At 37.5% G+C, this 25,115-nt stretch overlaps 1 protein-coding gene across 9 annotated transcripts in view; it reads right to left on the bottom strand.

The window, feature by feature from the left end:
• The window catches only part of ERC2 (ELKS/RAB6-interacting/CAST family member 2), a 411,704-nt gene that overhangs the window by 338,567 nt on the left and 48,022 nt on the right, over positions 1-25,115 (bottom strand). For all 9 annotated transcript variants that reach the window (XR_003571338.1, XR_003571339.1, XR_003571340.1 and 6 more), the window contains exon 3: positions 16,233-16,649. Coding sequence is in view for 1 of the 9 variants with exons in the window: in XM_027884805.1 (XP_027740606.1) it covers positions 16,233-16,649 (417 nt within the window). In the remaining 8 variants the exon portion in view is untranslated. The remainder of the gene's footprint in view (positions 1-16,232; positions 16,650-25,115) is intronic.

The following is a 25,115-nucleotide window of genomic DNA, read 5'->3' as shown; positions in this document are numbered from 1 at the left end:
AAACTGTTGGAAAACCAGTGAGTTTTCAGCCCAGTCATTCTGGAAAACCCCAAGCTGCTATTTAAAAAGAATTTACCATTTTAATAGAGCTTTGAGGACTAAAAATCTAGTGGTGCAGACAATTCTCCCCTCAGTTTTTGCAGCTGGTTTTGCATGTTAACTAAGCATAAAAGCTGTACTTTCGCATTAATACATATAAAGCTCACTGGGCTTCAAAGATTCAGGCTCTGAAGACACCTTGTGCTGTTTTTATCTTCTAAAATTCATTTCTCAAATTTTACTTTGTGTCCTACAAGACCAACCATAAGGAAATTAAAGATCATATCCTATTAAGTTCCAAATATCTCAAAATACCAGCAGAGTCTATTCAAAGAAGCCAAGCAAGATCTGGAACAAGCACATCTCTCTTCTACTTCTCAGACCACTCTGCTGGTAATATGACATGAAAATAAAGAATCTTGAATATTCTGAGTTATGAAATTAAATTTTTCAAGATATTAAGTAAAATCATAACAAGAACAGCATCATCCAAAGGGTTTTCCTTCATCAGAAAACACTGCTGAGATTTTAATGCCAGTAATTTCCACCAGAAAACATTTAACAGAAAGCAGTCTGGGCAGTGCTCAGGTTACAAGTAAACCTATTTTATACTTCAGCTTTTGCATTGCCGGAACACTACATTATCTCATATAATTAGATTTTTCCAAAACCTCTAGAAAATGAACTTTCCACATGCTCTGGATGTTTGTTTATTGACTAAACATGGTGTGCATGAACTAAGCAATGCATTGCAGTAATAGGAATTATGAAAGAGCAACAGTACAGCCTAATGGACTAGAGAAATAGTTCTGTAAAACCATTATCTCCAGCTCAATATGCCTTAAACATATTACACACCATAACTTCAATAGTTTTCATCTTTATATTTCTTCCTCCAAAGCAAAATAAAAACCAGCTCCTGAGCAGCCCCTTAAAAGCTTTGGGACTTTTGTAACATAATTAAAGTGTACATTCGTCCTACATTTTGAATTTTCTTTTCTGAAAACTTACATATTTACTCTCCACTATTTATGTGTCACTCCCAGATTCCGAATGGAATTTCCTACAGAAATGTTTTGATTTCACAGACCTCGTTTAAGTATTCTCATTTATGGGCTGTTCACACATACAAAGTGTGAAATGCCCCAATCAAGGGGTGACTGATTCCCTCCCCCCTGCCCAACACATTAGCTGTGACTTACTAATTACTTTATCTGATATTCTAAACACTTAGCATTTACAGAATTCTTAAGATCAGAACGATAACCCAGAGCACCAGAAACAAATAAGCAGATATCTGCAAAAGCTCTGCCTGAAATAACCGGGCCAGCAATAAGGAAAAATGCAGTGATAGAGCCAGAAACATCACACCTGAAAGCACATATAGCCCCTTTAATCTATAACAACAATATTTCATTTTTTATCCTAATTCATTCAGTACACATTCTTCCAGTTTTTAGAGCAAACGACACAGGAGTTCTGCCAAAAGAACCCCACTGATTGACTACCTGATGCCAGTGTGAAACAACTGAGTGCTCTCTATTTTTTTACATTTCGAATTTTGTCTTGTGGAGACACAGCATATACTCTGTAAAGACAAAAAACAGCAGAGGTTCTACAGACAACCAGACTTTATGCTTTATAATTTCTGATAGGGTGGTGGGGCACTGCAACAGGGTCCCCAAGGAGTGGTCACAGCACCAACCCTGCCAGAGTTCAGGGAGAATCCAGACAACACTCAATGATGCTCATGGGTCCCTTCCAACTTGATATATTCTACTCTTGTTAGAAAATCTCTCTAATTAAATTACAAACACAACTGAAAATTCTTTAAAGCTTTTTAGCAAAAGTTTCGTGTTTAGTGAGTACTTTCACTTCTAAGCTCTTGTCAAATTGTATTTTCCTTCAATATCTAGCACACTGTAAATGTTTGAGTAAAAGCACTAGAACAACTATCTTGGAAGGAAAAAAAAAGCAGAGATTAAAAAAAAAATGCATAAATCCCCAAAATATCCTCAGTATTAACTACTCAGCTCCAAAGAACCTCTTCTTATGCTTCGCTACTCTGATAATGTCCACACAGTCCAAAAGTCAGTGAGGAATTGTATTTTTCACATGCCTCTCACCAAGCTGCAGTATAAATAAGACTTTTCTCAGTTACCTTCTGGTATTTTTGTCTTTCCTCTATATCTATCTTTTGTCTCACTATTAAACAATAGGTACATGAACACTAAAAAATAAAATAAATAAATCATAGGCTGTACTGTAATACCCCACGTGCTACAAAAGATGGAGCTTAAAACCGTCTTTTAATTCAGTGCTATTTTATCTTAAAACATGCTGGACAGACCTTCTTTCATTAAAAAGTAAAAGAAATTACTTGCTCATTTAACCCCAACCAAACAAACAAAAAAACAAACAAACAACCCCCCTACAACAGTTAGACTTGATTTCTCAGTGCATTAAATTAGATAAGATCAACAGTTTCCTATATCAGCACACTATATTTTTGCTTGCCTGCTATGGTACCAAGACAGTAAAAGGTTTTTGAAGGGTGTTTTCAAGACAAAGCAATTGCCTCCAGTTATCACCCGTAGTGTTGGCAATTATGAAAAATTAACGACATCTCATTATTTTCACTCCTTCCCTCACCAGCAATCATTAAATCAGTTTCTTTTTAAGAAATTCCAAACCAGTCCCTGAAAATCCCAAAAGAACTTTGTTCTTTACAGGTCCATTTCCTGATTTTTTTCTCTCTCCGTTTTCCAGGTTAGGTGAGAAACTACTCTGAGAGAGAATACTCTATCTCTGAGTGTGACAACATCTAAAGTCTTATGTCCTTCAGGAACTTGCAAGGACAAGTAAGGAGAAATACAAAGTGTCTTATACTTAATATCTGCCACTGTTAATAATGATTTCCAGTTCTGTCATCACATTGAACAACCCCAATACAGATTATTTTGTTCAGGTACCAGAGTGCATAAATCCATTTTTTTAATAACATTGGGTTAATACAACTGAGAAGATAAAAAAAAAAAAAAAACTTTTAAGGATATTTCCTTTTGCTAGCAAGCTTTGATTGATTGTTCAGTCAATAAAGCATTGGAAAAAATATTTTCTGAAGTGTATCTCCACAGTTGCCAGGCATTCTGTAAGAGAATCCCCACAGTTTTAACGTGCTCTATGTATTTACTGACTCTCCTTCACAGTAAGTGTCGAATTTTTTTTTGTTTTTATTTTTACACCAAGAATCAGGATGTATAGTGCTTCAAATCTTTAGGCTGGAAGGTAAAATTTACATATCTAGAGCTCTGAAGGCACACAAAAAACAGAATTAGTGCAAAATACAGACAGTTAAATTTTAATTCCTAATTCAAAATAGTCCCTTTGGAGAATTACATTCATACACCCAGAAAACACACCAGGCTGCTAAACTTTACTTTTTCCAGTTACTTGTCCTTGCAAGTGCTCCCTGTCAGCGAATCTCAAGCAGGATGTAACATTTTTTGAAAGAAAACTTGTGAATATGTTCAGAGGTAAATAATTCACAGAAATTAATTCACAGACAGTAAAATTTTAAAGTCTGTCCTGAATTTGGTGCAGGAGAGCTTCAAACCATCAAATACAAGGCTCTTCTAAAAAAGTGCCACATCATTTTTTCATTATTCCAATATGTCTCCAAAGAAATACAGGTTAGTGTATAACCTGATTAAGTGTGGAATTCTGAAACACAGTGGAGCATCAAACTGGGGCAAAAGAGTCTCACAGAGAAGTCTCAGTTGTTTCATCCTGATACTGCCTGATGCTGTTACTGCTAAAGTAATTCCACTTCCAAAGTCAAATGGATAAGGGGTGGGAGACAAAGAACTTCAGTACATTAGATCTGGAATATTTAACTCAGCTCTGAAAAAGGAGGGGAGGATGTTCCTGTGGATAAAGAATTCTTGCAGGTCTTTCATAAATCTGTGAGTCACTGCAACCTCAAGCTGCAGCAGCCTGTGTAAGACCAGAAACTCTAATGACTGCCAAGATTACAATAAATAATTTTGACCTGGAGGGAATACAGTCAAATAAATTTAGCTGTCATAATGGCAAATGCAATTATTCAAATCATGCACAAAACCTTTTTCACTCTGACATAACAAGCTTTCTTGGTAAATTCCTTCATGCTCTGAGTTGTCTAAATTTGACTTTTCTATAGTAAATATCTATCCAAAAAGCATGCTACTACCCACGAAGAAGGAAGACAGGAGTCAAATGGACCTCTCCTGCAGCAATCTGATTTAAGAGATTATTGAATATGACCTCTACAGCCAGCTGAAAGAGCTCTGGAAATCCAAAGGACACGGCAATGCAGGAGATGTCAATTGAGCTGCTGCTTTGGCCACAGTAACTGCAATGGTAGGAATGCAGGTATCAGTTAACCTGACTCAGAAAACTGTCTCTTAGAGGTCTCTGACCAGCCATAAACCAAAGAACTCTTTGATATTCTTGTTTGCAAGGAATCCACAGATGGATAAACCCCACAGCTGGGAAACTAAATATACTGTCAGCTCTTCTGCTGCTCTTCCCTGGAGAGTTTCTGGTAAGACTGTCAGCATTTTGTAAATAACTGGTAAGCGTTTCACAAATATCACCACATGATGATGTGCACACCAGTTCCAAACCCTGCTCCCTGGCATTTGCAATTGCACAGTCTACCCTTCCCTGATTTATGGAGTTTATCACTGTCATGCTCCACAAAGATTCTAGCAGGAAGGGACTGCAGGAAATACTCAAATACATTTGACATGAGTTAAAGTTCCACAATGTTAAATTAAATGAAAGATTCCTGCGAAGCTCAACCACCAAAGAGTCATATACTGGGAATACTCAGCTTTGTTTCACAAGGAATAAAAGCAGAGAAAGTTCCTATGTAAGTTTCTAACTCTATTTTTGCCATCACACAAAAAACACTGAAGCTTTCTGCAGTATCTTTTATACTCTGCTGGAATACAAGTAAGACAGGAAAAAAAAATGGTTAATAAATTAAAGAACAAGTTTGCATGTGGCACCAGGCTTCCAGATACACGTGACAGACACGAGAAAGCCCTTCTGCTGAAGGGCACAGTGGAACTAAATGATCAAAGCAGCCCTGATTTGGAATCCTTCCAGAAGCTCTGTCTTACCATCCTGAAGTCTACTATTGTTTTGATAAATTCTATCATCTGAGTTGGTGTTAAAATGAACATTGTCTTTTTTTTTCCCCTGAGGGACTACGCTTATCTGTTCCCAATCTCTTGGTAAGATTTCCTTTTTCTGCCCAATCATCTTGTGCCTTAACAATGCAGATGGGATGTGAGCACTGCCAAGACCTCTGCAAACACTCACAATACTGTTGAAAGGCTGAAAGGTAACATTATTTTGATAATGGTTTCTGAGATTTGTTATCAGCAGAAAATCTTTTCTCTGCCAGATGTACTCCTATGTGAAAATATGCCATTTTCAAGTTGAGAGCTGAAAATTACTCTCTCCAAGTAGGTCAGGAATAATTGAGAACAAACTGATTGTTCTGACTCTGAAACGTGCAGGTGTTCAGCCCATCAATGCTCTGAAACACAGCAACTTTTTATTGGGATAACGATCATCTGCAATAAAAATCCTTCCTCCTGTGCTAGGAAGCTACACTTTTAAACAGAACTGAGACTCTACTTCCTTTGCTAGAAAGTTCTACAATGGGAAAAAGTTGTTCGTGGCAACTGCGCTACAAAAATCAGAAAAATTCTCCAACACAAGGTTGTTCACAACTATGTTATTTGTTCAAGCTACAAAAACCTGCACAGGCGTCTTCTAGGTGAGGTTAGAAAAAAAAAAAAATAAAAGCTTCATCTTAGGGAATTGTGAGTACGGTAACTCTCTAAGGATTCTGTAATTACAGATGTTTAATAGATGACAGCAAAGGCAACAATTGAGCAGGCTCTATCTGGGTGTTGCCATCTATCTGACACTTCCATAAACACTTACAAAAATGTAAATAGAAAAAAGCTTAATTGCTCATATTCAGGACACACACAAAAAAAAAATCATTAACAATGGCATTATCTTGAAATGTAGAAGAACAATATGTTTTCTCACTAAAATCATTACCCTGTTGAATGGTGGTGGCTTCTTCAGCAAATTTCTGAAACAAGGAATGCTGGAGCCATAGGAATGTGTCCCAGGTCCCACAGGCTGTGAGATGTTGGTTTTCATGTCCAAAACGCATCAGAAACCATGTGATGTGAAGGCAGCTGTAGATGTGCTGTCTTTGTCTTCTCCACATGGTTATACATCACCAAGCCATTACAAAACCAAGAAAACCTTCTGATGAAGCTACATATTACACAGCAGGGCACGTCAGCATGACTGGGAATATTCTCCACCATCCACCTCCCTGCTCCCAGTTCCCACCGTGTTGGTGTAGAGGTGTGTGGTGTGAAAGCAGATATAGTGAAACTCCAACCCATTCAAAAGAGGAAAATGGCATCTTAATTTGCTCTTTCACTTTTGTAAATTAAATTAAAAACCTTGACGAACACACTGGGACCACTAATACCTTTAGCCTGCACTTCTCAATCCACATTTTCTGTAGGAAGCTGCACTATCCTTTTCAGTCTCCTTGTTTTGACTCTTAGATGTAGCTATTCTGAACTGCATTCAGATTACAGACTACTACAAAATCTACGGGAAATTGTCTTTGCATCAACTTTAAATTCTACCAGTGTCAAATGAACAATGAAAAACAACAAATAGGGCTGGATCATATATGAAAACAAGGCTGAAAAGCAATCCTCGTTCAACAGGGCCATCTAGTGCCCAAAATAACCCACGTGCTTTACGGGAAGGATGCGAATGGATCAAGTGACATACCGGCTGTTTTTTAGGAAATATTTAGGGCCATATATTCCCCCCATACTTTCAGATACCTAGCAATCAATACACTATTTCTTGCTTAGCACCTGAGAACCACTGCTTCAGTTAATAAACCTTGGGAAACTTCAGCTGATCATGATAAAGTAGAAATTTAATTAACTGACTATTTTCAGGAACTTGCTGAAAAGATACCTTGAACTGAGAAATTACTCAAGTCCTTCTTCTAAAGATTGTGTATTAATGGAATATTTTTCCAATGTTTATTTTTGAGTCAAACAATGAGCTAAAGAAAACACATTTCAGATATATCCATTGTTAGAAATATAAAACCAAAATATTTTTGTAAATAAATTATACTCAGGGAAAAAAAATATGTCAACAGCCAAAGCCAATTAAAGCAACTAAAGAAATATCCATTGAGCTGTTAATTATCTATTAGGAGATTAAAATAATGTATTCTGCAAATGCAGATTTTAAGGAGAATGGTATGTGAATCACATTCCCTTTCGTAAATGTCCCTTTACTAACCCCATTAGGAACCCTTTCATAAGAAATACATGTCTGAAGGGAATTAAGGGTCAGACAACATAGCAGAGGAAAGGCAGCGTAAGAACTTTGTGAATGGAGGATACAGGAGCCAGAAGACACTGACACACCACTAAGAATCTATCTGCAATTACCAAGTATAGCCATCAGATGAAAAAGCACTTTTTTCCATGTCAATTATTACATTATTTCTCTTTTTTTTAATTATATCAGTAGAATTTGGACTATGTACCAAATGTTCCAGTATCACAGGGTCTTAGGAGAGAACACAAACTGTGTATTTAAAAAGAATAGATATTGAAATGTGTTGTGTGAAAAGCAAAGCAATGAAGAACATACTGGGTATGCCCCATATGCATCCTGAGCCTGCAGGGTAGGAAACACAACAGTTTTGTCTTTCTACACCCCAAAAAATTGGCCATTCTATACAGTCTATAAGAGGGTGGTGCATTTGAACTCCCCTTTCAGTGATTAGGGAAACACATCTGAGTCCCACTTCCCTGGGTCACACATAATTCCTATATATCAATCTCCTTCAACAAGTACCATAAAGTGTTATTAAAAGCCAGCAGGAATACAACTTATCTTTTCTGTATTAAAGTGGAAGGGCCAAGCAAGGGCCCAAACCCTGGAGATGTGTAATAGTAGGTACTCCCCAAATTCATTACATGAACATGCTGCCTATATTAATATTGTCCTTAATCTTAGAAATGACAGTCACAAAACCACACAGAACCAGTAACTATTCTAAATATAGTCATTATACAGAAATGGCTCTAAAACATCTGCGTTGTTTTGTTTGTTTGTTTTGTAAAGGTTTATGTTTCAGGGAGAGGGAAGATAATCTGAAGAGCCATCAAAATACTTTTACATAAGGGTGTGATGACATATGTTGCTAAATGGAGATAAGCCAAGCAGGTGAAGATGTTGGCTACAGATGTTTTCTACGGAAAAGCTGCAGTGGACTGGTTCCTTCCAGCAGTGTAGCCGAGCAGTAACCAAGTCTGGATTAATTTATTTTTTCAAATCTAATCCTATTCACCTTAAATCACTCCATCCCACTGACCTCATTTGACTCCAAAAAAACAAACAAACACACACAAACAGAATTTTTTCCTCGTTGCTTTTAAGCACATCCACATTTTTGGTGGATATGTCTCCCAGAGCACACTGGGGTTATTCACCAACATTTTAACCAAATTTTTACAGTGAGATGGGATACACTTACAGCCATTACCAAATTTGCATTTGGGTATAAACAGATTGATAATTATATCAATGCCCTATAATCATGTAGGAACATCAGACTCAAGCTGTCAACAAAAAAAAAAAAAGTTACCTATAAAATTGATCAGCTAATTAATGACTACCTAAATTCCAGCTCCCCCAGATCAAAGGCTATACATTGCTCTTTCTGAAGAAAGGGGTCAATTTTGTTTCAACAAGAATTTCACATCTGTTCACTAAATCAGAAATCCTGTTTCATTAAATGGTTTAATCTAATATTACATTTTTCCTTCCTCAAACTGAGTTTCAGATGAAACTTTAGAAAGAGTTTACATTATTAGCCATATTCTATTGCCTGTAACAACACTTTCCCTTTCTTGAGCTAAAATAGGCCAGCATATACAAAGGCAAAACTCGTGTTCTTAAGATTTGTACAAAGGAAAGGTTTAGCAGACAAAATACAGAGCTTTTCTCAGCAGAGGGGAGGGGGGAAGAGGAGGGTGTGTTTTTTAGATGACAAAACACTCTTTCTTTCAGTTCTTTACATCCATGCAAAGGGAAAAAATGTGCACATACACACACAAGTGTACACAAGCTCTGGCAGGGGACAAGCCTGTTGCAGTGCTCTGCTCCTATGACTACAGTCTATGGATTTTCAGTCCAGGTAAAAAGCCATGGGTTTCCTAAAACAAAGGAGTGACCAGCGACAGGATCCGAGGGAATGGCCTGGAGTTGTGTCAGGGGAGGTTTAGGTTGGATATTAGAGGAAGGTTCTTCCCCCAGAGGGTGGTTGGCACTGAACAGGCTCCCCAGGGCAGTGGGCACAGCCCCAGGGCTACCAGAGCTCAAGGAGATTCTGGATGATGCTCTCTGGCACAGGGTGTGACTCTTGGGGAAGGGTCCTGTGCGGGGCTAAGGGTTGGACTCGATGATCCCTGTGGGTCCCTTCCAACTCAGCACATTCTGTGGCTCTGATTCTGTGATCCCCACTCAGCTAAAACACACGATGTACTGGAATAGCAGCTTTGGTTTAGATTGTAGAAGGTCAGCCCTGAATATTACAAAATGGACTTTGCTGATCTTACTCTGCTCAGGGAGCTACATTGCAATAGAGGAATGTCCCTCAATTTATTATTTTACAAAATCTTCATTTTGCTCTCAGTTCTAAGGTTTTCTTGTGAGATGATACAGGAGGCAGTAAGTATAAGAGGTGCCAGTTTACAGCACTTGACAAGTCTTTTCTTTTTCTAATTACTGTTCTAAGAAAAGTTTTAGTCATGGACTGTCTAATGGGAAGAAAATTACCAAAAGAAAATAATTCTAAAATAAACTTCGAAGATGATAGCAATATGACCAAATGACTTTCAAAAGTGCTTTTAAGCATAGTAAAATGTGCTATAAGCACAAATTCTGTGGGATTTAAGCTCTGTATCTTGTATCTTTTTGGCCCAAGAGGGTTCCTCAACAACTCTGGGCAATCTATTCCATAGCTAAACTACTCTCTGGGTACATCTTCCACTTGGCAAAGAGTCTAAACCAGAGAAGTATACATTGGAATTCAAGGGTAACCACCTCTCCCCTTCCCTGGATATTCAGCTCTGACCCTTTGTGTGAAAATACACCAACATGTCAGAGCTATGAGAGTCACACACTTAAGCTATTGTCATTCATAGGACAAAGGACAAGATGAAGCTGGAAAAAATTAATTCCATTATAGAATAATTAAATTATTGGCACAGAGATGAGTAGCAGCGTGTCTACAGAACACAGAAGATGAAAGAAAATAGAACCTAGCATAGGTAACTGATTGTTTTTCCCTGTTTCATTATTGGTTTGTCTGCAAAATCTTTATATGCAGCCAGAAAGTAGTAAATGTGTGAACTGAGCAAAGAGCCCTGCAAAGACAGTATTTCCACATCTGGGGACAATACTAGTTTACAGCTATTCAAAACAGTCCCTGGAGTGCCTTCTAAAGGATGCACTCTCCAGGAATGCTGGTAGGATCAACACTTATCACCTCCACACATGGAAAGGTACAAAAAATCCAGCTTATTCGTGAAAAAGGTCTTTCTCCCTCTTCCTACAATAGTTCCTTTAGTTGCTACTAGGAAAGGTGTCCATTTCAAACTGACAGCTTTGTCATGTGTTAGATTCCAAACTGCAGGTGATATTGTCATGGAGGACGATCCTGTTTCTAAACAAACTGATTTCTAAAAGAACAAAATTTTCTAATCCTTCATAGACTTATAAAAACTAGTGTAACCAAGTGTCCTGGCAAGAGTATCATGGGGCATAGCAAAATCTGAGTGGGCTGTGTTAGAAGTAACAATTGTTCCCTAGAGCATAATCAGAATCTGTCTACTTTCTCATGTCTGCAGTGACTGCCAACACTGCAATGTCCTTCCGTATACTTCAGGGGTTACCTTAAGTAGTTACCACACAATACTATTGATATTTTGATAGAAAGAATTGTCTTTATAGCAACTGATAAGATTAATATTTTGAGTTGAGCCAGGAGAAATAAAAGGAAAGAGGCACTAATGAACCTAATAAAAAGGCTCAGTCCAGAATGGTTGTTAATCTGTATAACCAACTTCAGGGAAGAAACGCTTGGTGTCGATAAAGCATTTCCTTAGTAAATTACTACTGGCTCCAGTATAAGACATTTACAGTAAACACCAAAAGTCTGCAAGGCATCTGTTCTATTCACAGTGGAAGAAGGAACTTTGCTCCATTAATAACTTTAAAAACATGCAATAACTAATTCATGATGGCAGTTCAAATCCTATCAGCAGCCTTCATTATTTGACCAAGCTGAGTTCAAAGATAGAGCAAAGTTTTAAAAAACCCTTGAATGTTTAGAAGGACATTTTAAATTATAATAAAGAAGCTGCATTGTTCTTCTTTCTACTAACTATAAAAAAGCTGTAGCTTTAAACCATGGGCAACAACATTATCTTAGGAATACATGCAAGATAAGAGTTAAAATGTGTATATAAAATCCTATATGATCTCAGAATTTGTTTTAGTGAAACTGCATGTTGTACAGAGAGGGCATGTGTAATATATGTGTATGTATATATAATAAAATACTTGCTGGAATTTTAACATTTGACTTCACTAGAGATTTAGTGGGACTTTGCCTAAGGCAAGTTTTTAATAGCAATAATAAAAAAATACTTAATGGTACTTAGGGTAAATAATGTGTGGTCACTATGTTTAAAAAAAAGTAATACCAAACATCTGTGCTAGATTTCCACATGATAAAATCCCCATATTACCTACAGTTCTCCCAAAGTTATAGCGAAACAAATGTTTATTTAAAATTCTAGAAGAGACATGTGATAACCAATTTAAGAACTTTAAGGCAGGCATCTTGTGTTTTCTGACAGGAATGTATATTTAGTGATCTTCATGATATTTAATTCTGAACATGAAGAGTGCCATGTTATGTCATTACGCCTTCAAGGCAGATTTTCAACCACTAACATACTTACTGGGAGACAACCAAACCAAGAACGTCCTGTTTCTGAAGTCTGTTTGCAAAGACCACTTTGTTCCTTGCAGGATACATTATTTCCTTATCAAGGAAAATCTTAATCATTTTGGTTTCTGAAAAATATTTGAGTGAGGTTAGCTAGCCACAGACACAGTCAAACTCAGTGATGGAAAACAGAGTAAACTGTGCAGAAGTTCCCAGAAACAATGAAAACAGGAGCAGAAACACACGCTCACACTGCCTGCTGGGTACAGTTCTATTTGTTCTCTCTTGCTTTGAGAACCAGGAAATAAGGAAACCTTTGCTAAAACTATTGCAAAGCTGGGACCCCAGCTATCCTTGTGGAAGCTTATTGCCTAGGTTTTAAATTCCTTGATGCAGGGAAGGAAATCTAAGCCCATTTTTTGCATAGCTTATTTCCCAACATTTTAATGAATCTTACTGACATTCTTTGCTCTTCCTGTAAAAGAGCAGGATTCCAACTCCAGCTTTAGTCTCCTCCTCCTGGATAATAAACCTCACATTTGCCATTCCTAAGACCTTCAAACACACAACTTGAGTAAACCTGTCACCAAAAGTCTGCCTCTGTGAAACAAAGGTGAAAGATGCAGACAGGTACAAGCTTTGAAAGCCAGGCAGTGAAGTCAGTGCATATCTGCTAAAAATATAAAAACAAAGAAAAAAAAATGGGTTGTTTTATTTTCTGGAGTTATTTCTCTGCCTCTGGTACACTAGCCAATTCCATGACTCTTGCCTGTACTTTCTCTAAGAAATATAATCTAAGGCCTGGAGAAATTCCATATCTGTGAAGGCAGTTATATTACGAAATTTTGCTATGGTTAGAAACGGGAGGGGAAAAGAAGCAATCAGTGGCTTAAAAAAGAGAAATTTTTGCATGATTCTTGGATATTCAGCCACTCATTGTGAATCAGAACAATAGGATATTGCTTTCTGGTAACAGGCATGCTTGTGTGAAACGGGTAGAAAATATGAGAAATGTTTCATGATTGACAAAGGGGTAGAGACTTCAAAAAAGAAAGGTCATGTTTAACCACCCTCTCCATGCAGAAATTATTCCTATGTCCAGCCTGAACCTCCTCTGGTGCAGAAAGTTTCAAGTGCAGTGGCAGAAAACAAAGTAGCAAAAACAGAAACAAGAGTTCAGGATTTGATCAAACACGTGACAATATACTAGTTTTTCAGAAATATAATCAACACTTGAGCTCTATACTCCAACCTGTAAAAATAAGAAAAGCAGAATATTTTAGATGACGTTCTATAATGACAAATATTTTGTTAGAGATACAGAAAGATTTACACAATTTGAGTGAACACTAAACAATTCATTACTTAATTTCAGTAAAAATGTATCCAAGTTCTAATTACTATTAAAGCATTCTTAAGAGAACGACAAAAAAAAAATCCAGCAAATCTGCAGAGTCATTTACACAATCAGAGTGAAAACTTACAAACACTAGTTAAGAAAATAAAAATATAAGACCACTGAGGAGACTACTGCAGAAAATTCAACACAGTAACTCCTGGTTTCTCATGCTGAAAAACTGTATTGTGCAGGATGAAGACTACAAGCAGTGACAGCAACTCAAATGAGCACTGCAGAACACCGAGTACTTGCCAATCTACACATAAAGATCAAAAGTTGATCTATTTGGACTTTTAACAAATATGTAATATTTTTAACTACACATAATGTCTGATATTGCTTCAAAGCACGCAGACAACTTTCCATAACGAGGAAGCAAAAGACAAAATTTGAACCTCAGAACTTTTTCCAAGAGCTCACTTGATCAAACAGATCCAGAGTCCCAGATAAACAAACGGGCACCTACCAAACATTTTGTTTCTAAAGGGGTTCATATACAGCCTACATATCATACTTTCAAGTTCCCTACAACAAACTTAAAACATACAGAAATTTAAAAAAAAAAAAAAAAAGTAAAAATAAAAACCTATAAATACAATGCACAACAGGAAGAGAGCTGGAAAGACAGACTTCACCCAAAGCCTTGAATTCCTCGAATAACAAGGAAATTGTGAGCCAAAATCTCCAAAACTCTACATAGTTCCTGCCAAATTGGCTGGGACACATTCCAGACAACTGATCCAATACATTTTTAAACCTTGACCAGTTACTGAGGCAGATCAGCATGTCATCAGCAGAAACTCCAGTAAAACTCATCCTATACTTGCAGTATTCCAGACAAAAGACAACCTCTATATCCTCAGAAAAACTGAGGGAGAAACAACTTTTTTCCCCAGCCCCCGAGGACAATCCAGGGGAAACTGTGAAACAGCAAATTAATTCAGTATAAATATAGGAGAAGCATGCACAGTTTACAAGTAACAATAAGATCTCCTTTCAGCATTCCTCGGACTAACCAGTAAACTGGTTGCCCAAGGATTTTACTTAGAAGCTTACACTTCACTTTTCAGATTCTCTATTTCTCTTACTGCACTTGATTACTGTGCTCATTAGAAACCTTCAAATTTCCACTGTAAAGTTATTCATGACCAATATATACCCAAATAAGGAATCAAAAACTTAAGTGATACTGGTGCAACAGATGAAATACAAACAATAACATAATCATCCACCTTTGAAACAGACTGTACACAGTACTCTGAGAACAGCAGATCTAAATCCAGGAACTTGTCTGCTAGTTTATAGAACTTCTTCAACAATTCTCTCTCATCACAAACTCAGCAACATTAACTCCTTAGGCAACTCCTTTCAGAATCCATGAATGGGTGTCATTAGCTTTTAATTAAAATTTTGCCTGCGAAAAGATTCAGGATCCACACCTTCAAAAGAAAACTTGACTGAAATGTATCATTGTGCCTTCCAATTTTTCATTTTGAGATGTGCAGCAGATACTACTGAGTCCTCAACACATATTCTAGGTTAGGGAAGACCATAAGCTAAATATAAAATAATTTGCCCACAGCAAAGAAAGTATTTTGACAACATTCTGTAGATGTAAATAGCTGTTCCTAATCTCTAACATTTATAGTTTTAGTCATATACAAGGGCCAATAATGGTTTTCTCTGCTTTTGCACCAGTTTCACTCATGCTTTGATCTGGCAGGCGAACTGGTGGTTTTACTAGACTGGAAGTTCAGTGTGACTACACTGTTGGTGAGTTTTTAAGGAAACACACCTGTTTATCCCGACTTCCCTTGCTGTGGGCAGCTTGTACACCACCTCCCTGCAATATTCACCCTTCTTAACACAAAGCCACAGGGTGTTTGTGAGGGACACTCCTCCTGTCTCGTTTGCCTGACACTGCTCACATGAGAACACTGCTGGGACACCAAGGGGCTTGACACCAAGCCAGATTTTCTTTCAGTTGCACTTATCCAATCATCCCAAATCCAGTCCCAAAAATGCATCTACAAGGGACGTGGGAGCTGGTGCAGGTAGGCCTGGGATCAAATTTAGGTTCTCTCCAAGTACAGCCATCAGCCCAGAGTTTTAACGTGGCAACATTACCGTATATTTCTGTCAAAAGTTTGAGTATCACCACGGGAAAATACATTAGAAACACACACAATCAGAAGCCTTTGTTTATATGGAAGGTAAACCATTTAAAACACTCATTTCAAATACCAGAGCTATAAAAATCAAACACAAAGGTAGTGTGCACTCATGACTCTCCAGTTTACAGCAGCAGCGTTACTTTCCCCTTCAACAGGTCTCGTCTTCATTGGCAACACACCAGATTGTGAAAATAAAAGAACACAAAAACTTGGCAAAGCAACACATTAGACACAATAAACCCCAACTGCACTTCTTCCTCTTCCAAAATTTCCTATACTTGCTTTCAAGTGTCATATAGTCCTGCTGTGTATTTATTATAGATGTAAAACAAATGCATACTATCGTTTTCAGGAGAAAATTAGAGTATAAAAAGAAAACACTTCAATACTCTAAATTATATATCTAAAACTGCAACAAGTACTTCAACTATTGTTAACAAATAAATATTTTAAACACACAGTTTTTCATTACCTCTCTAAGATGCATGTTTTCCTTCTCCTTCTGATCTAAAATCACTTCTAAATGATTAACCTGAGATTCAGCCTCTGCCATCCTTCGAGTTCTCTCATTGTCATCTTCCATCCCTTTAGACGGCAAACCTTTACTCTGCAACATTTCCAGAAGCTTTTTTATTGATTCATCTCTGGCATTTAGTGTTTGCTTTTGTGTTTCAATCCTAAGCTCCATTTCTTCTAGAGTTTTTCTCAACAGGAAGAGTTCCTTAGCTTGTCTATCGTGTTCTGCTTGAAGCCTTCGAAAATTCTCCTCTGTGAGTTCGATGGTAAAATGCTCAGCCCCTCTGTTTCCACTTTCTTGCTGGAGAAGATGGTTAAGGTCTCTCTGGGTTCTAAGCTCATCTTGAAGTGCCTGGATTGTCAACTGCAGATGCTGCAATAAAGAAAAGAAAGGAAAAGAATCAATTTAGGATCTGAATGTAGAATTAGTCTTGGATTAAACTTCTGTTGTACGCTCTTACAAAAAGTCATTGGAAGTAGCGATGAAAGTATATCAAATGACCTCATAAAATACCAGATGCAGGTGACAATATCCATAATGATATTATTCAAGTTCTTCTAGGGAAAAAAGAAGACAACATACACAGACACACAATAATGTCAGCTACAGATAAAAATAAGAGCAACAAAAGACAAACCAACAAACCCAAACACTAGGCAGTGACACATCCATTAGGCAGTGACACATCCATTAGTACACTCAGGATGCACCTACAAAGCTGAAAGACTCAGTATTCCATGTTTTCTAAATTACTTCATAGACTATTACTCCATAGATAATTCTGCTCTTCATGGTACTCAACAGCACTGCTGTTTATGAAGTCAATCAAAGCACTCGCTCTAATTAAAGGGGTTTTAGGAAGGGGCTGGTTGGTTTAATTTTTTTTCTTTTTGGCAGCTAAAGCTATGAACATGTTTAGTAAACAGGACTACTGTATCTCAACAAGCAAACAAACAAAAAAACCCCCACAGTAAGCAATACTGAATTTTCAAAAAATAAATTGACTGCAAAGAGTGGACAAACCTTTGTTCTTCTGGCATCCAAAAACTGAACAGCATGGTAAATGAAAAATGAAGCAAAATCAACATAAATAAAGGTCAGATGCAAGCAAACGAGATTCAACAGAAAGAACTGAATTCAACAAAAATCATCTTCAACAGAAAAAAAAAATACCTTTATTGAGTTATACAGAAAGGCAACAACAACAACACAGTGCTCAAATATATAAACCTATAGACAGACTTTACTCAATAGATACGATAAAGAAAAATACATTAAAAATAATTAGTCCCATGGTGGATAGCGACATTCCTATTTTACATTTCTGTTCTTTTACACTGCTAGGCTTTTCAAAACACAGTTACTTGTCCTAAAATGTTTGTACTACACCTGAGTACAGGGGTATTTCTCTGTACAAGAGGTAAGTCTTGCATTCCCTATTCAACACAGATCAAAATCAAAATGGATTTTGCCCATATTAAGGTTGGAACATGAATAATTATCCTAAATTACTATGGTTTATGATATTCATTTCAGATTATTATATTTACGTGACAATTTGTTTTCCTTCTCATTTTTTCCCCTCTATTCACTGCCTACACAGCACACTGAGTTTTTAGAAATAGGGGACATAAACGTATGCCACGAGACATATTTGCTTTAATCAGTATTCTGCAACTCCACATTCTAAAAACAAAGACAACACCACCAACACAAAACAGACAAACAACAAAACATTTCATTTGATAATACCTTCATGTTTTACACAATTGCATGTAAATTTGTCAGTTTGTAACAATCATTTAAACCAAACAAAAAAAGCAAAACTTTAAGAAAACAACTATTTGAAATCATGTTGGTCAGTTATTTCAAATGGAAAAAAAGCATTGCCAGCTGCTAGAATTCCATACAACTAGAAACTCTGAATAAATTCTGTCATTAAGTAAGCACTGTTTTAATAAATGTCCAGATCTTAATTCTTAGTATTTGCATCTTATTAGGCACTCTCAGTTACGAGCATACAAACACAGGCCACTCATTTACAGTCCCGCTTTTATTTAGTGGCTATTCTTATCTTTTCTTAATCTCATCATCTTTTTAATTAGCCATATAAACTTAAAAGCTGCCAATAAGTTTACAACTCCACTAGATGTAGCAGCTTTCCCATTCTGAAGCAACTAATATAGTTTATGACCCCAAGACTGACTACATCTTCTGCATCCCAAAATAATTTCACTCCCGTGACAGTGACAGAAGATAGACACGTCCTTGCTTGTATCCTACACCCACAGGCCCTCTCCCTTCCTTTTTGCCCTCTCTCGTGCAATGTGGTTTGTCCTAAGGTAAAGCACCTCAGGTGAAAATTGCAGCAGGAACTGTCTGGATGCTCACACCATTAATACATTCCAAAGACAGGGGAGCAGAGATGTTTGCAGCTGACCTTGGTGCACATCAGCCTGTAAAATGGTGTCAAATGCTGCTGAAGACTGGGCCAACTGGGCAAACTGAGGTCCCAGGCAGCTGCCAGGTGGATCCTCTCCCTGGTAAGAATGCCTGCAGAGTAGCCCAAAGGAGAGGAACATTCCCTTTTGAAAGGGTGAGTACAAGTGCCAAGATCCAGACCAAAACAGAGGTAAAATCCTACAGTAGCGACACAGGTGCTTTCTAATTGTGAATTTCACAAGTCCAAAGTCTGTAAACCTGTATTTCTCTGGCTGAACCTGCTTTTATTATACACTCTTTGAACACAGACTGTTGACCACAATCGAAGTTATGTGGACAGAGACACACCAAGACTTCTCTGAGAAGTTTAGAAAGCAAGCAGGTGTCAGTGAAGCTTGTGACTCAACAGGAGGGACCATGCTCAGATTATACTATAATCCATTGGAATGGAGTTGTTATTTAGATACTACAATGGTAATATTTAGGTAACATATTAGCAATAAATCTAATCACAATCATCCACAAAATCACTCTGTTCTTTCACCTGGCCAAGAACCTTCCCTCTGCTATTATGCTACATCTGCTAAGCAACAGCAACATTCAGCAATTACCAGCAGTCTAGAAATAGTCAAAAGAATTGTTTTCTCTAACCTGAACAATGATTTGAGATACATCCTCCTAATGTTAAATTAGAAAATACTTATTACTTAATGCTAAAAACTATTTACAAGAAAATGTTTTCCCAAAGTCATGTGGTGTCTGTACATCAAATGTTTACACAACTATAAAAATCTAGCTAAGCAAAGGGAAACTAATTCTAAAATATTTACAATGCTGCAACACACAAATAAAAGCAAACTTGATACAGATATTGCTAACACAGAAACCTAAATGCAAGCTGTAAAAATCAGAACTGCTGGATCAACATAAAAACAATTGGAAATCAAAACTCAAAGAGTCATTCTGATTAAGGAAAGTGAGACAATTTCCTCTTCTGCCCCACAGCAGCCTAAGCATGATGCCCTCAGACTCTCCTCAGAATGACTAAGCACAGCAGAAGTTGTGGCTGCTTCTCAGTCGTGATGTTAAAACTAACAGCCTCAACTGTGGCAGACTACTGCTACTGATATAAAAGAATCTGGGTTTGCACACCTTCAAGACTTAGAACATGGTAGACCAGATTTAGACTTGTGCTGGCACAGACTTTTGTATCTGCAGCTAGCTAAGTCAAGCAAAGAACAAATGTTGTGAGGGTGGAGAGAAATTGTATAATTAACTGCAAGGGGGAGGAAGGCAGGAGTGCTGTGAATATCTGTCACTGCTGTCACTGCACAGACATAGAACTTTACATGATTTAGAAGAAAAATAAACATGCAGGATCCATCATATTTTTATCATTTCTATTAAAAACAGACCAGTTGACCAGAAATATTTCCATGCCAATATCTTGGCAATATATAAATAGTTCTCTCAGAACTTTTTCAGTCCTTCTCTGTAGTCCAATTCCAAGAAGTAATCCATGGAACTGTAGATTGCCCTGTAAATTGAAACAGAAGTAGAAAAAGAAGATGGCCCTTCCTGGATTTCAACTCGTGTTTTACACCAGGAATTTCCTCTAATCTATGCCAGCTAACTACTCCCAAAAGAATTGCCTGCTGAGAACTATCCTGTCAAAGTGTGCTTTCAGAGCATAAGCACTTTCAGAGCATCCCAAAGCCTTAGATATGATGAGCAGTGGAGGAAAACGAAATCCCAAAGAGACTCACAGGTTTGAAACTGTTAGTCCACCTACAGAAGTGTACAGTTCCTCATACTTCCCGCCATCACACCCCCACCAAAAGCAATGAACATTTTAAAGAATCCCATCTATGGGATTTCAGCTCACGATTCTTCTGTTTCCTTCCCACTCCAAAAAAATACAGAATTTTCAGGGCTGAATCAGTTGATACAGTCTAGTCTTTTGACCGTGGCAAATATACAATTCACAAGACTGTAGGAAGAAAATTCTATGTCTACATTATAAAGAGCTAGAACTATAACTGAATAATACATCTGGAGAAGTATCACAGTAAATTATACTCTCGACCATACTCTCATTTTCTAAAATCAAGCTTCATTATTTATTCTGTCACTGTTCCATTTTGATTCTCCACCATATGAAGTTCTACTATTGAAAGGAAACAGACCACTTAAAGCTTTCTTATGAGCTGCATCTAAATCAATTTGTATGTTAACTTCAGTTGTGCTGAAACAAGTATTAGACTTATAACTAAATATTGCTCAAGAAAAACATGCAAAGCCTTATTTTCTTCTGTACAGGGAAAAAAAAAAGGTCAAAACCAGGATTGGAGATATTTTCTTCATCAACATAAATTAAGAAATGGATTCTCTTATGCATTTTCTCATCTGTCTAATGTAATTTGAAATTCTGACATCCAAACTACACCACTGAGGATCAGTGGACAAGGATTTTGCTTGAATAAGACAGGAATGACAGAAAAAGGTGAAAGGAGAAGACAGATGTAATTTATGAGGAATCACAAGAGATTCTGACCACACATGATGCATTTTCAGAATCAAAAATTCTGAGCGTGGAACAGATGTGAGAGAACTGCACAGCACCATGTGCTGATACAACCCGCTATTTAAAAAGGGAGAATTCTTGTCTACTGACTTGTCTTACTTTTTCTCTTTTTTTTATGCTTTTAAATTTGGTGCCTCGTCAAATTCTATAAAGCTTGGCTCTACTACTCCGCTTTGCAAGTTAAATGAGGAATCATGTCACGTACACTCAAATCTGCATTTCTCAGCACAGACACGTGGTGGGCTGGCTGGGCTGGAAGCCAAGAGCCCACCACGCTGCTCTGCCACTGCCCTCCTCAGCAGGACCAGGGAATGGGATGAAATACATCTCATGGGTCAAGGTGAAAGCAGTTTAATAAAACAAAAGCAAAGGCCATGAATAGAAGCGAAGTAAACCAGAAGATTTACTCTCTCTGTCCCATGAGCAGGTCATCCCCAGCCACTCCCTGGGAAGCAGGGTCTGGGTATGGTTGCTCCAGAAGACAAACACTGTAATAAGTGATGCCCCTTCTTCAGTTACTACAACTTAAAAGGAGGAAAACAAAATGCATTTTAACAAGACCTGAAAATTAATGTTAGCTTAAGAAAAGCAGGTTATTATTTGTTTCCCAATAATTCTGTCTGTAACATTACCTACCCAGGTAAGAATAATGTATGGTTTACAAGTCCTGGAGACTCAAAGATGAATTTTAGGCATTCGTACTTAAAAAATGTTCTCATCAGATAAAGTAACTATATACTGTGAGAAATTCTCCATCCTCTAATTCACTGCAGCCCCTCTGATACTCTTTTATTGCCCTGATAAATAATTGATTGAAGCACTTATGGTTCCCTGTGGAAGCTTTTAGACCATCTGGGATGATAAACTTTTACCTCCCCACACAAAATTTCCCACATGGCCTCAGCTCTACTTAACCAGCACTTTCAGTTCGTGTTCTGACTGCCCACTGTTTACCAGAGATGAGCAGAGCCTCCACCCTACAGCTAATCCCAGGAGTAACTGCAGTCATAACACAGAAACATCAGCTGGAGTTTCACATCATCACAGCACAAGTCTAGGAAGTGAAAAAGCACTCGAGCTTGTCCAAACAACAAAGAAAACTCCATTCCCCCAAGGATCCTGCCTCCAGACGCCTCTGGTAACAAAGAGATACAAGATGAAAAGAAAAACAAAAAGCACAACAGCACATCATTCCCAACCCTCTTTTGCTCATGAAATAGTTGATTTCCAGTTATCTCCTCAGCCTTTTATCTAGTGGGAACAGTAAGCCTTCAGTTCTGCTCATGTGCTGTCTGGTACTTTCGGGGAGCCCTTGTTTTTGAGATTGCCTTCTCTGCTGTTAAAAAATTTTCTATCAAAAAAGATTTCACTCCACACAATAAATATACCTCTAAAGTAATAACCACTTGCTTTCACAGGGTATAATATCAAGCGTTTTCACTATATTCTATTTAGAGAGGATCCTTGCAGACATACAGAAAGCTCTTAAAACTTTGTGGAAAAAAGAGTTTTTAAAACTCAATAAGCAGAGTGTTGTTCACTAACAAAACACTGCACTGTGTGTTTACAACTGATTGAAATTTTCTTTCTGTTTTATCAAAAACAAAATGAGGAAAATTCAGGAAAAAAAAAAAATTCCTCCCTGGAGAAACCCCCCAGGTTGTGTTTTTTTTTTCAAGTATAAGTGATGTTCGATATCAAGCTTTTTATCAAATAGCATTATCTTCCTCTTTTGTTATGGTTATAATTAGTGGGGTATTATGTATTCAAAGCTCAGTACAGCAAAAGTGTCATACCCAGAGTAAGTTAGCAAATCACATGGAATTCAGCCAACACATCAAATTTTAACACAACCCTTAGTACTAAGAGGGCACATGGGTTCATTAACGATTATAAGTGGTCAGCATCTCTACTTTACATCCTGTTTTGGAGTCAAAAGAAACCTAATTTGTTTCTACAAGCAACTGCACCCTTCCATAAAGGGCACAAAAATCGCCAGCCTTCATCTACAGATGACAGTGTCACTGCAAAACAACACTTTTCTGACTGTCTAACATATAAGAAAAGGCCTAAAACTCAATACTTTAGAGTTCCCATGAGCACTTCCTCTACTAAACACTGACATTATAGTAAATGAAAGTACCAAAACAGGATACCTCCCATGAAATGCTATTAACTGCACTTCATCAGTTTACTGCTCATTACTCAGACAAGACCAGCAGTGAAGAGAGGGGTTTCTCCAGGCCCCAGAAATAATATTGTGTAAGGGGAGATGAAGAGATTTTTCCCTGATGTCAGTCCTGTCAAACCAATAGGCAAACAGCAGAGGTACAAACTGAAATTTCAGTAGAAGGGTGATTGACCATTCCCTAGTCCTCAAAAATATGCCAAACAAAGTGCCTGAAAAACAATTAAAATATTATTTGTCTCAGTCTCACCATAACTACGGGTTTTTAATTCTTTTTCATTCCATAAAGCCAGTTACACATTTGTTATCAATGTGGAAATTGATCAGCCAAATTGATTAAACAATTAGAGGGAAAGGGCACACTTTGGTTTTGTGGGAACGTTTTGAGGTTTTTTAAAGAAAAAATAACGCAGAGCTCCCCTCGCAGTGAAATCACGTTATGTCCCCAGTGGACCACCATTCCATCAGGTCCCAGCACAGTTTACTGAGCCCCTGCAGTGCAGTTTCCTTCTCAGAAAAGCTCTGGGGACTCCATAAGTATTTGGAGGTTTTTTGAGCAGTAGTAGAATGTCACAGGATCAGCATTCCTCAGTGCGGTTGTGGGGCCTGAGGAGGAATTAGGTTTAGCAACGATCACAGTGGGCCAAGAAATTACAGCAAAAAGTATATAGTGGGAATACTTATTTAAAAACAAAATTGTATGTGAATTAAGGTCTGCATTTCTCCTAGGGAGCTGAGTTCTATTCCTGCTCCTGCAGTCATGTACGACTGAAATGCACCTGTTCGAAAATCTGTGAATATTTCTCTTCTTACTTTTATATTCAAGAAATCATTTTCTGTAAGAGCAGTTCAGTACAAACCACCATGCATGCAAACTTCAGTTAATTGAAAACACAAAGTTAAGAATTTGATGTTTCTGATTGCCAGCTTTAAAAAAACCTGATAAGCCAAAAAATATTTGGCAAGAACCTTCCTCTCTTTTTGTACAATAGAACTTATTGTTCAGCTTCCTGATTCAGTCAAAATAATAGCACAGCAAAAATCTTGGATGCTGAACAGGCCTATTACTTTCTTATTTCTCAAAAACTGAGGTCTAGATACATTAAAGGAATTCTTTTTCAGGCAGCGAGTCAAGAAATTACTTACAAAAGGAGAGCACTGAGAGTAAACAAAGTCACATTTCAAGCACTGAAAAACTTGTGGTATTTGATCTTCAGACCCTCCCTTTATGTGCTTGACACTTTGCTATAGAGTTTCTGCTTCTGATAGAGAGCTCCCTATTACCTTGAAGAAAAAATGAAAACAGAAAGAATCCTTTTCCTAGATTAAAAGAAAAAAAAAAGTATGAACTGGGTTCTCTTTTCCTATTGCACATTCTGCCCCAAAGAAACATCCCACTTCTGTCATTTAAAAAAATAAAATCTGAGGATGGGGATTTCTGTGGGCAAAGCGCAGGTTCTGCTAAAGCTACCAAAGAGAGATGCACTGAAAGGAAAACTACTGAGGTGTCCAAATAGTGTTTCAATATTAACATTAAAACAGACTGGAACAGAGATGGTTGCCACTGTCAGAAAGCAGCAACACAGAAAACACAGAATGACGTGAATTACATTAGAAATAGGAA

The sequence above is a fragment of the Empidonax traillii genome, unplaced genomic scaffold, assembly GCF_003031625.1.
Source record: "Empidonax traillii isolate 1590-97213 ecotype Southwest subspecies unplaced genomic scaffold, ASM303162v1 scaffold155:size2260171, whole genome shotgun sequence".
NCBI classification, from domain to species: Eukaryota; Metazoa; Chordata; class Aves; order Passeriformes; family Tyrannidae; genus Empidonax; species Empidonax traillii.
The sequence above is the reverse complement of the archived record's forward strand: the minus strand, read 5'-3'. Positions and strand labels throughout refer to the sequence as shown.